A 14,155-nucleotide genomic window follows, 5' to 3' on the forward strand; every position below is an offset into this window, starting at 1 on the left:
ATTTGGCTGTATTGTTGTAAAATGGTTGTATTCAGTGATAAAATATTAAATGAAGGCAAAAGGTTCTGAAACTTGCGGTTAAACATGTTCATAGTTAATGTGATGAACCTGTGGTTCCTCTTCTAGGACACCTGTGTGAACTTGAGAACTAACTCCATCCACTAAAACATTCATGCCCTAAAAATCAAGACAAATTAAATTAATGATGGAGAAATATCCTGCAACATGTTTTGTGTACAATAAGCAGGAACATGCCACTACATCTGGCAAACTATCTTTTACCTCTGCTTGAGCTTGTCATATAAAACATTTAAGCTCTAGTAATTTAATACATTCATATTTGAATAAATAGCTAATTTGCAATTCCACCTTATTGGCATCATAGGCTTTAATGCCGAATACACATTTTCTTCAGCAAGTCATCCATCCAACTGTAGCAAATAAATCACACACAGAACTGATGACGTAAAAGCCTGACCTGTTTCACAATCATGACCTCTCCCTCACGTTAGTGTGCAATGAGTTACAGTATAAATATCAGATTCCATTGGGGAGAACACTGTAACGGTATTTCTCCACACACAAACTCAGAAAAAAAAACACACCAGAGACATCAGCAGTTCAGTACGTTTTCTTTTATTTGAGCGTTGGGAGGTTTCTCAGCAGCGGCCCGGACTGTCCTCAGCACCTCAGAGCAGGAGAGAAAGCTTTCGGCAGGAACAGCGCATGAAGGTTATGATGATCAGCAAAGGAATGGCGAAGGTCGAAAGTTTATTGTTAGTTCAGAATCTTAAGCATTTTGATCTACTCAATATAACAGTTACATTACTAACTACTAAGTCACGCCATGTGTGATCTAATGCCACGGATTACACCAGTTCATCTTTAATGCTCAGTTTAAGGAAGTGATAGGGACATCACCCTTCAAATGCTCACACACACAATCGATGATCACACATACACACACACACACACACACACACACACACACACACACATCACAACAAGCAATTAGACCCAGCTGTGAATGAGTGTACATTTGTACAAAACTAATATACATCTTCAGAAATGCCACTCTTTTACCACAGCCTTCAAATGCATGCATGCATATACACACATACATCATTATTTATATATATATATATATATATATATATATATATATATATATATATATATATATATATATATATATATATATATAAATAATGTAAGAGCACTCAGAATTATTGAGGGCTGTGTTTGACAAATAAAGAGAAAGTTTTAGATGAAATAAATGACAGGAAATACATATAAAAAGAAACGAACAGGAACAATGGAACAGTGCCATTTTCCACAGATGGAGGGTAAAATATTCCTACTTTTTTTGCAAACATTTTTCCTTTATATATAGATTTTTTTCTGCTTTTTTCAAAGCCTTTTATGTTTACGCTCAGTGAAAGGTTATGAAATGGCATCATGCACAGACATTTTTTTGTTAGTATTTTTGGCCTCTCTCTTGCTCTGAGGTGAACTGATGAGCACGGTTGCTGTGGTTGTGTGATTGTTTAGGCGTTTTCTTCCTCTAGGTTTCTCTGACCGGTTGGAGAGGCGGGCAGGGGGAGGAGCCAGCATTCTGCTGCCCTCCTCCCACTGTTTCACCCGTGCACACGAGCGCCCCCTCCTGGGGACTCTCCTCGTTGTACAGGCGCTTGATCCCATCGAAATACTCGTCCACCTCCATGTGCTCCACCTTCCGCTTGGCTGAGGACTTGCTTGTGCGGTTGGGGTCAGAGGGTGCTGTCGGAGCAGAGGAGACTTGCCAGGTGGGCAGGACTCCCCTGTCCCGAGGCCCCAGGGCTTTCTGTAGGGGATGGCAGATGTACACAGTGTTAGGAGGCAGGGAAGCCATATGTGTGGACAGGCAACGTGCAACCAGCTCTCGACAGCCAATCAGCTGAGAACTGTCGATCTGAAAAAGAGGAAGCGGAAAAATACATTTACAGTATTAGTTCTACAACAAGTGTGGCTGCACAGGACAAATGAACTTGATCAAAAGTGACAGAAATCTTTTATCTTTTTCTAATGTTATAAATATGTTTTCTATTTGATCATATTTCATATTACATTTATTCTACTCATCAAAACAATAAACACTGATAATCAGAAAAGTTTCTTGTGCAGCAAATCCTCATATCAGAATGATTTCTGAAGGATCATGTGACACTGAAGACTAGAATAATGATGCTGAAAATTCAGCTTTGATCACAGAAATAAAATAAATGTTTACTATGTATTCAAATAGAAAACAGTTCTTTCGAAATTCGAATAATTTTTCACAATATTTCAGTTTTTACTGTCATTTTGGTCAAATAAATTGGCGAGCAGAAGAGACTTTCTTTTTAAATCTTACCAACCCAAAGCTTTTTAATGATGGTGTATATCAAATACAAAGACGTCAATGTTCAATACACAGTCATTAATATTTGAAAACTGCTTCACAACCTGTATCTTTAAAGCTACATGAAACCATAAACATGAAGTTTGGGATTTTTTGTAAATGTATGACAGTCATTACAGTAATCATGCAAGGGACTTTTAAAGGTCTTTATTTTTTCTTTCGCTTTGAGCTCGCTGCTGGCACAGATAACAGAGTTTGTTTGGAGAAGTGAATGACCGGGCCTCTTTTGAGTTATGATAAGGGTTAGAGAGCCTACAGAAACCCCAGCATGTGAGACAGATTATGTACGCTGGTGCGGCTCTAATGTATAGCCGGTCCAGATGAGTTCATCTGAACATCAAGGATGAAAAGAGCCCCTGTGGCACGAGGAACTGAGGAATAATGAGATAACTGGATCGTCGCAAAACGTGACTGACGTTAAACTTGATTTAGTCTCCACTTCAATGTGACCACAGATCAATTTGATCTTTCTGACCACTTTACGTATTTTCTGAATGGAACAGTTTGGATCTGGTCACCGGATATTTCCCTCTAAAATCAATTGCATTTCACAAACAATGTTCAAAACCCATGTACTCTTTAACTCTATAAATACTACTGTGTCAAATTTGCAAGGTCTCTAAAGGATTAACATGATCAAATCTGCTGCGTCTTCTGTCGTCTGATTTATAGTTTATACTTTTTTTTGCAAGTTAAAGACTTAGTATTACGTCCAGCTTAAAGCCAGCATCTTTTTGCAGTGAAATCTTTAATGCATTTATTTATTTATTTTTTAGAAAAATCATGTTAAAATGTATTCAATATGGTCCATCAGATTTTTGAGAGACATTTTCAATCACCATTGCATTTTGCGTTATGTGTTGATCCTCACAATAAAAAACTACAGAGCTTTCATCATAACATTAAGCATAAATATCATCTTACTAAGTTTAAGACAAATTATTGGTAGAGTGACAGCTGATATTTATATGCATTTTATGTAAATAGTCTGTTAAACTATTGCAAAAATCTCAAACTTATATTAGCTTGTAACATAAATCTTTATCTTCTGTTTTGGCCATATAAATAAACAAATTGCATATGTCTCATTTTGGGCCTCTGGTGTTTTTTCATCCTCAATTATGAGCTCCATATTCTCCTATATCATACTATATGAGCCATAAAAGCGTGAAGTATCAAATATGACAACAAAAAACACACACACACACCTAGCAGGTATAACATAATGTGAATAACACTTGTAGGGCTAAATTGTGATGGTTAGACAACTTGTGGGGTGTTTCCGGTCTGCAGTGGTCAGTATCTATCAAAAGTGCTCCAAGGAAGGAACAGTGGAGAACCGGCGACAGGGTCATGGGCGGCCAAGGCTCATTGATGCACGTGTGGTCCGATCAAACTGACGAGCTAATGTAGCTCAAATTACTCAAGAAGTTAATGCTGGTTCTGATAGAAAGGTGTCAGAATACACAGCGCATCGCAGTTTGTTGCATATGGGGCGGCATAGCCGCAGACCAGTCAGGGTGCCCATGCTGACCCCTGACCCCGCCGAAAGCGCCAACAGTGGGCATGTGAGCATTAGAACTAGACCACAGAGCAATGGAAGAACGTTGACTGGTCTGATGAATCACGTTTTCTTTTACCTCACGTGGATGGCCGGGTGAACATTACCTAGGGAACACAATGGCACCAGGATGCACTATGGGAAGAAGGCAAGTTGGCAGAGGAAGTGTGATGCTTTTGCCACAAAGCAAAAATAGTACAGGAATAGTTTGAGGAGCACAACGAATTTGAGGTGTTGACTTGGCCTTCAAATTCCCCAGATCTCAATTAGAGATGCACCGATTGATCGGCCAGGGATCGGAATCGGCCGATTTTCTGCATGATCGGCCAATCAGTCTCACGTATCTCTGAATTTGAGCCGATCCGGCGTCTACATGCTGCTGTGAGCGCGAGCTCGGCCACGATGTTGACGTCACAGCCACACTCGGGACGTGCTTTTTTTTTTTTACTGCGAGCGAAGAAGACACTAGTTATGCCATTTGTGAAACTTGACAAACATTATTAGACACTTAACTCCATCACCACGTGGAACATGCCTAGTTTAAAGAAGCTAGTAAAGGTTAAAGGCTAAAGCTAGCCAGCCCAGAGCCAGCCACAGGTCAGCAGCCTCTCCTATTTTTCCTTTGTATAAGCAGCGAAAAGACCAAAGCATTTACGAAGATAATTATGGAATTCATGGCGCTGGATGACCAGCCGAACGCATAAACCGTCACTTCATGAGAATTTGCCATTTCATCGGAGAAAACTTGTCATATGAACACAGGCGCTCCAAGGTCTTCACGGTAACCCGTCAAAATAAAAGTTCGCTTTAAAATGTTTTAAATTGACAGAATGTATTAGGATAGATTACCTTAGCTACATCTCTATGTAATAATAATATGTCACTATTAATAATAATTATGCCTAGATGGTTGATTATTTTTCTTTTCTTTTTTTTATAAACAATGTTTACTTTTAAACAGCATACAGCCTTTAAATGTTTATGTATTATTTACTTATAATGATTATCATCATAAATAATATATATATTTTTTTTACATGGTTAAATAAAAAATATATTAAAAACATTTAGCTTGTGGTATTGGTGCCGTGACATCCCTAGCTGGAAACATTTATTACCCAATTACTGAAGTATTATTTGGAGGAGTATTGTACACTTCAGGTTTATTCATTCATAGGATCTTTTGACTTTTGTAAAACAAGTAAAAAAAGAGAAAAAGGTCCATTTATAATGCATTGTTTCATAAAGCAACTGATTTTTAATTATTCTTTCCTGGCACAGAACTTTTTTTTTTTCTTTAGAGTTGTTTAAGTGAGAGAAGATCCTACTGTAATTTTTACTAATTTTATTTTATAATAAAAATAAAATTTAGCTTTGAAGAAAAAGTGGATTTTTGTTTGTATATGCTCTCAATTATAGTTCGAAAGAAAATCGGAATCGGTAAAAACCAGTATCGCATACCTGTCAACTTTTGGGTATCAAAATCCGGGATATGGGGGGGGGGGGGGGGGGGGGGGGTGTGTTAAATCCTCACATAAACCCATAATAATAATAATAATACATTTTATTTGTACCTGTGCTCTTCCTATCTGTATAACAACTTATCAAGTGGGAAATATACATAAATTGTTATCAGTTTGCACTGCATAAGTTATGAATTATATATAGATTAATCATTATTAAAGGTACTGAAGTTATTTACTCAAGAGCAGAGCATATTTAGTGAGCAATTACTTTTGTTCTTTACATTGCATTATAAGTGAATACTGTCACTTTAAAAGATCTTCCGCTGTCGCACATGATGAAGTGGCAGTTACAAAACTTACAAAACGCGTGACTGTCCCTCACCTGCTCCTCTTCAAAAAATTACATTGGCTGTCCCATTGATCACGGTATTTACACGAGGGTTTGGGTTTATTGGCAGGAGTGCCTTCCGTCTCTATCGTTAGGTCCATCATCCGTCTCTGTTTTGTTTCCCCCCGCGATGTCACTCGTCGTCATCTGACCTCACACACTAACCTCGCGACAACGGCCACCTGTAGGCTACTGCAGATGGCAGTTATCGCGAGATTATTTACAGCGCTCAGATTGGAAATGTTTTTTTGTTTTTTTACTCCGGTATTATTATTTTTTAATAACGCAAGTTAAAATACGGGAGATTTACGGGAAAACACGAATACGGGAGGACAGCGGGAAAGAAGGGTAAAATACGGGACTTTCCCGGACAAAACGGGATACTTGACAGGTATGGTATCGGCCGATCTCACTAACAAAAAAATCGGAAATCTGAATCGGCCAAGAAAATTGCAATCGGTGCATCTCTAATCTCAATCCAATCGAGCATCTGTGGGACGAGTCCGATCCATGGAGGCCCCACCTTGCAATTACAGGACTTAAAAGATCTGCTGCTAACATCTTGGTGCCAGATACCACAGCACACCTTCAAGGGTCTAGTGGAGTCCATGCCTCGATGGTACAAGGCTGTTTTGACAGCAAAAGCGGGACGAACAAAATATTAGGAAGCTGGAGATATGTTATGCCTGATCGGGATATATATACACATTTGTTTTTTAGATTTTGTCTAAAGGATCAAATAAACTGTTCCATTTCAAAACATTAGATTTTTCTGACTTTTATGTCATATGTCAGGCAATACAGGGTTAAAAAAGCACTCTCATGAAAGCACATGGAAATCATCTCTGGAATGGGTGGTCCCGATAGACAACGTTCACTAATGTTTGACATCACAGGAAGGGATTTGATAAAAATGGATCAAAAATAATGTATTCAAACACAATTTGGAGCCACTGAACTTCTTCAGTTCTTACCTGTAACTTGTGTAGCAGGTCGACAGTGAGAGCGAGCCAATCAGGACAGAGTTTCTCCAGTTCCAGCGTAATGAGGCCGAGGGACAGCAATGAGCCACGCACCTGCAGCAGTGCATTATGGGTCAGACAGTGGAAGAGCTGTTGGGTGAGCAGAGCCACGTGCTGTGACGGGTTCAGACCCGACAACGCCACGTTCAGCCGCCCGGACTTACAGCTCAGAACCATCGCATGGAACTACAAAGAGAGAAAGGGTAGATAAAAATCTAGATTTTTGGATCTTGATTGGGTGAATTGGCAGTCCTTCAGCACCCACATGGAGAGCTGGATATTAACAGCAACCTCAAGCCAACAAGTTTGGCATCTGTACGTAAAGCTGCAAAGTTTGATGGCATCTTGCATGTGTGTGTGTGTGTGTGTGTGTGTATGAGAGAGGAAGTGCACTCACGATGTAAAGGAAGTCCAGTGCGGTGGCAGAGTGCAGGTCCCAGTTCAGCTTATCCAGAACAATCCTCTCCATCCGCAAGATCTCCGACGGAGAACAGCCACACTTGCTGCTGGATGCCAGCTCTCTCAGAGACGGGATCCGCTGCAAAAAACACACATTAAACAGTTGCGCACGCAGAGACGTCCACAGAAACACACTGAATTATTAAAACACAAACTCAATACTGGCTGAAAAAAATGCTTGTAAAATAAATAGTACAATAATGGCATAACTTTGAACTAATTGTGTTGATTGCTTCACTAAGTTTAAGCCATATCACATGGTATTTTCTAGCCAGAAATGACTTTAAAGGGCTGCCAGAACATAATCAGATTAAATATTAGTCCATCTTCTGTGTTTTAAGAAGAAACAAGTAGGGAAATCTCAGTTATTATATTCCTTCAGATAAAGTTTCACTGTCGGGAATGTTTTGTCATCCTTCAGTCTCGTGAAAGGACAGTTTCACTAAAAGGCCATCAAAACTGGGGCTGATTTTAGACTTGAAAGGAATTTATCTGCCTCGTGACATCAGAGATGTTCTATCCAGGGTCATAGTTTCCCACAGCAGAATTTAACTACAAATAGATAAAGCCATAGAGAGCCATGATGACCAAAGTTGACCATGCGTATGATCATAGATTGGCATATTAATATTCACCTCATCTTCCTCATTGGTCTTAACAGCCAGGAAGAAACAAGAGATGGCGATGCAGCGCAGGTACTTAGGGCGGGCCTGAAAAAGAGAGAGAGAGAGATTGATCAGTGATGGTACTGCAATAATGCATCTCATGCACTGCTTTTTGTTTATGCAGCTTTTTACAACAGGTAGTAGTAGGAATTTGTTTGTTTTTTTCAGAGAGCAATCCTTTTTATTATTAATATTTTTAAAAAATTGTGTGCTGCTACACGTCCCTGAGTGAGTGTAATAAGCATAGTATACACGTGTTGTGGACCCGCCTATAGGCACATATTATTAATTCCCTCTTTAAATAACACAAAAATACCACATAGAGTCGGTTTCAGTTGCCTCAAAACAGCAACGTGCCAACAATGCGCCTGAACACACCTCGTTTTCAGACCAGCACACCCATGGGCGAACAGAACAGGGCATTTGCTTTTTAAACGTGGTGCTGGGCGTGAAAATGATAACTGCGTCAGGCCAAAACTAGCAACACTTGTGTCACGCCTGCCGTCGCATTGTGCCCAGATAGAGCCCAATGTTGTCTAATTGCATTAAAAGCAGGACGGTCCAATAAAATATGTTTAATGGAAAAGGTCTAGCAAAACATACATAGGGATGGTTCTTCACCTTTAAGCAAAAATGCACAAATCAACCTTGTGTGACCTATGCCACATCTAGTGAAGACTTGTTTAAATTTTGTTTTAAAGGAGATTAAAAGTCTGTTGGGGATTTCAGGGCCGATTTCATGTAATCTGTAGTTTGCATAAATATCCCATTCTTCTAGCCACCTGTTTAGTATATAATGATTTGTCACAACAGGTAAGGGCAAATGTTTCTCACACACATATGAAATTCTTGTGCTTATTTCCTGCTCACTCAAATGCCAAAGCACAAGAACCAATCAGATATGCAGTGACTGTAGCATGTAGCTGCATCTAAAAATACATTGCGGGCAGTTTCACTTTCTATACAAAATAAAAATGAATTCTAGAATTGCCTCTGCAGCCCTTGAATGTTCAGGAACGTTTTCTGATGTTCTAAAGGAAAATGGCACAAAGAAAAGAGAGCAAAAAATATTCAGTGTTGTATAATAAAACCACTAAGCTAAATATAACCTAACTTTTATCTGTAAAGTTTACTATAACATAACAGCAAAAGTTCTATAATAGAATAAAATAATGTTCACTGCACACAAGATGATCATAAATGCAATTATGCTAATCATTCTATTAAATGCATACAATATAATGCATAACATGCACATTTAAATGCATACATTATAATCCATGACATGCATACATGTAAGTTATAATGCATTAATTTAAATGCATAAATTACACTGCATACAATTCATACATGCATGAATGTATTAATGCATAAATTACAATCCACAAAATGCATACATGCATAAATTTAAATACACCAGACAAATTTCTACATTTAGCAGGTGCTTTTAACCTACGCACTTAACAAATTAAAGTGGAATATCATAAGATATCACAAGAGCCACAATCTCTGCCGCACACACTCCTAAGAATAAGATAAATTAATAGACAAGCTTTAACAGGTGAAACACAGAATCAAGAACATTATTATAATTGTTTTTAAAAATAGGTGTTATTACGTAAAGTACCTATCATGGGCTGCAACTAGAACAGCTAACACAGCTAAAGCCTGTTATGGGCCGCTGTATAATTGAAAATGCCATAAAACCACAATCATTGACTGGGACAGGAGACCTTGACCGGTCAAACGTTTTTAAACATTACCTTAATGGCAGAGAGGAAGCGGTCCAGGATGCCGATGGCCAGGCAGAGGGTCTCTGGATAGAGCTTCAGCTGGGAATGCACATCCCTCAACCACCGGACGGCCTCATCACGCTTTTCAGGGGAAATATCTGTATCCTAAACACAACCCATACTGTCAAATACAAATCGAACCTGATTGTATTGTCGATCTGAGTACAGATGCACAGATATTTATTTACAATAGTAATGCATTTTTTCTCCCTCGAACTGAATGCAAACCCAAATGTAAGCACAATAAAATGTCACAGGTCCCATCAGGATAGGTTTGTGTGGCAGACCTCTAACAGTGTCACATATATGAGTGTAACAGACACAAACACACCATATATAGTCACATCTGGCAATTAACAGCTTTATAAAACTGCTTCCTAGGGTCTACAAAATTCTGGTAAGTCAAATAACTGCATCTTCTGAAATTCAGGCCTTCAAATTACAGTACATAATAACGATGATGGTAGATTGCAACATTACTATTAAAATTGTACCTACACAGAAACTAAATTAAATTTTCTGCATAACTATCTGCCTCCCATTATGTAAACACTGTGCTGTCATACCTAACAAACCAGAGATATCAGCTGACAGACTCACCTGGGTGGTAGGTTTCTTTGGCACGTAAACCTTCCATAGATTGGCTTCCCTAGAAACTGCCTTCTCTAATAGAGACGACAGCTTCCGGCTTTCCAAGGGCTGGGTGAACTTCATCACGCACCCTGGAAAAGCCTACCTCCCCACTGGATACAGCTACCTGAGAGCGCAGAACACATTATACAATATCAAATATAATCCGTCATAAATTACAAGGGATGTCCGGGCTGTCTTGGGAATTGTTTAATTATCAAACCTATTTTTCATCACATTTAAAAACACAATTTATGATAAATACATGTTTACTATTAGTATTTTATCCAACCTGCTTATAATTATATTCTAATAACAGAAAAAAAAAAAAAAAAAAAAAAAATATATATATATATATATATATATATATATATATATATATATATATATATATAATATATTTATAAATAGTGTGTATGTATATATATATATATATATATATATATATATATATATATATATATATATATATATATATATATATAGAAAGAAAGAAAGATTTCCTTAATATACACATAAATGTGTGTAACGTTATTTACATAACTATACACAGCACACATATGTACAATTTTGAATGCGATTAATCGATTTGACAGTACTAATTTATATATATATATATATATATATATATATATATATATATATATATATATATATATATATATATATATATATATATAAATATATATACTACATAATATGCCATCTATTATTCATTATTGTACAATGAACACTAAATCAAAAACAATTTACGTTAAAAAACACATTTATGATAAATCAGCTCTGGACTGATGGTGGCAGGGCCGGCGTTTGCTATAGGCGAGCTAGGCGGTTGCCTAGGGCGACAATTGTGTTAGGGGCGCGAGCGCGCTCTAGTGCCGCCCATTACTTCCCATTAAGCATAGAATCGGAACAAGCGAAATACAACATAATGTTCATGAAACATGATCATCATAGGGCGCCCCCTCAGCCGCACGTTTAATTACTTATCAACCTGATTATTGGATTGAATTGATGGTGATTATTGATTATTAGTTCAGGCGTTAGGTCAGGCAAGTGCTCATCTTGCGCGTTCATCAAAAATGAGGCGCCTAAACCCGCGGGTGCACAGGGACGGAAAAAAAGAAAAAGAGAAAGGAAGAAAATCGAAAGAAAGCCCAGTTTAGAGGTTAGTCTTCTTATCTCAGCCAATAAGATGTCAAACAAAATAAAATGACTTAGTATCAATCTTATCAACTAATATTTATTTTATAAATATTATTAATATTGTCACCAAGCTATCAATTGCTAGTTTTCTACATAATTACTATACGTATTGCAAACATAACTTCACTGACAATAATCTACAATAACCTGCATGGATGTCATTTAAATATCAAAAGTCCAGTTCGTTATGAATATGGATAACGTATGCACGTTAGTTATAAAAAGTACAAACGCTCTCTACGTGGGCGTCGGAAGGAAATACTTACTGCCTCTCTGCTACTGGAGCAGCCTAACGATAGATACCATATTTTTTACATTAAACACAAATATGCTGTGTTCACTAAATTCTTTACAGTGGCTGTAGTGTAGTGGTAAGACGCATGGCATAAAGATTTGATGCAGATCGATCAGAGGTTCGATCCTGCCTTTTACCACACTCGCTCTATTCCCTTTTCCCATCACATATCCGATCGGAAAGGCATTTATTTTCAATAAAAAGTGAGAAAATGTTTGAAAAGTGGAAATAAAGCGTTGAACGTGTTTAATAATAAGTGCTTCTCAGTTAGCGGTAGGCCTAGGAAAACAGACGTGCTGAATTAGAATAGAGACGATAAAAGTGAGTGGGGTGGAGGGGTGGGGGGCGCAAAACTCCATCTCGCCTAGGGCAACCAAAGAGCTAGAGCCGGCCCTGGATGGTGGGATCACTTGCCATTTGAACTGAGGACATATGAGAATTAATTCAGTATCCTATTCTTGTTATACAGAAGCAATACTGGTGCACACCACTACAGCGTAACGTTAGTGTAAACACTGCCTTTAAACACGGCAAAACCCTTAACACAGCTCGGTATGAAATGTTAATAGTGTTGACGCAGTTTGCATTAGGACGTGTTAGCTGACTAGCTACACAGTAATAGATCAGTAAACAAGCAATCCCACACACATAGCTACTCCAAAAATACAAATTTAGTATTTTATATGTATCGTTATATCCATTTAGGCTGGTTTAATCAAGCGAAACGGCACAAATCTGTCTATAAATGCCCTTAGAAATGGTTAAGATTTTTTACCTCCCCTGCAAGGTTGTGGGAAACGCAGATCATCCGGTCCATTAAACTGAGGTAAAATAAAGGCGCAAATCGGAATCAGCCATTTTTTAAGCTTTCAGCTTCGCCTCCATGTTTGAGGTTAAATTTGGTGTGGGTTTTAAAAATCTAAAAGAGATACTTCCGAACTGATATTAAAAATAAAATGAACGGAATATAGACACGGACGTCTACTTCCGAGGAGGAGACTGAGAAGGGAAGGAGAACCTTCCGCCTGCCTCCTCACCGTACACAGGAACCGCGACCTAAAACATTTTCTTATAAATAAATACAAATTACGCAAAATTCCAAACTGTTAGAAATACTAAAAAAGTGCAGCAAGTTGTAGTCAGATGAAAGTAAATTGTTTTGAATTCGGAAAGTGTGTCATGAAAGGACTACTTTCTCTGGCGAATGGATTTGAATGTAGATCGTACTGTAGGGACTAAATTCATATACAGTTCATCAAGATGACACAGAAATGCAAAGAACTTCGTAAACGAAATATTAAGGGGATAAAATGTAAATTAATAAATTCAAATATTTTAACATCTAGATCATTTTCCATAACGGATTTGTTTGTATGGCATGTGTGTGTATGTATCAGTATGTATATGTATGATAAAATTCGATGTGCCTGATAAAGTCATATCAATATTTTTTGACTCAATATTTTTACCTTTCACGCGACCCGTCAATTTGTTGTAACTGATTAAGAAGTCACTTCATAGCCTCTGCTAACATTCAGTAAAACTTAACTCAATTTTATTTTAATGAATGTTAAAGATAAAATTTACATTTTAATTGCATTGCTCATATATTATGTATACATATATATATATATATATATATATACACACACATATATATATATTTTATTATATATATACACACACACACACACACACACACACATATATATATATATATATATATATATATATATATATATATATATATATATAAAATAACATTTACATTCTAATTGCATACACACACATGTATGTGTGTATGTGTGTGTGTGTGTGTGTGTGTGTGTGTGTGTGTGTGTGTGTATAAATCATATCTCGGACCTAAATGGACTAAATCTTTTTCCCTTTTCACGGATCAATTTATTGTAAAAAATGATTCAGAATTCACTATATAGCATCTTGTATAACATTCAACTAAAATGAAACTCGTTTGATGAATGTTGAAGAGAAAATGAACATTCTTTAACTATAAAATAGAAACTCATCACAAAAATGTTCATATGAGAGAGGAATGCATTTGTACTACATTTCCTTCCCCTTGGCAATCCTGTCAAAACAAACCCAGCAACAACCATTCACAGTGCAGGAAAAGCTATCCAGTCTAACCAATGGTCGGTGTCTACATGGAACCGAACAGCCAATAAGCGCCGAGAATTTTGAGCGGACTATTTGAACGCTACATCTTCGA

General features: G+C 37.4%; 1 protein-coding gene across 1 annotated transcript; it reads right to left on the reverse strand.

Annotated features, from left to right (window-relative positions):
* Nucleotides 1-620: 620 nt before the first annotated feature.
* ccni (cyclin I) lies at nt 621-12,937 on the reverse strand. Its single transcript, XM_067422833.1, has 7 exons — nt 12,701-12,937; nt 10,395-10,551; nt 9,765-9,899; nt 7,972-8,046; nt 7,275-7,415; nt 6,830-7,063; nt 621-1,951 (listed from the first exon to the last, which is right to left on the reverse strand). Exons 2-7 carry the CDS (start codon nt 10,506-10,508, stop codon nt 1,565-1,567), a joined length of 1,086 nt encoding a protein of 361 aa, XP_067278934.1. The 5' UTR covers nt 10,509-10,551; nt 12,701-12,937; the 3' UTR covers nt 621-1,564.
* Nucleotides 12,938-14,155: the final 1,218 nt, after the last annotated feature.

This window comes from Pseudorasbora parva, chromosome 18 (genome assembly GCF_024679245.1).
Source record: "Pseudorasbora parva isolate DD20220531a chromosome 18, ASM2467924v1, whole genome shotgun sequence".
Lineage (NCBI taxonomy): Eukaryota > Metazoa > Chordata > Actinopteri > Cypriniformes > Gobionidae > Pseudorasbora > Pseudorasbora parva.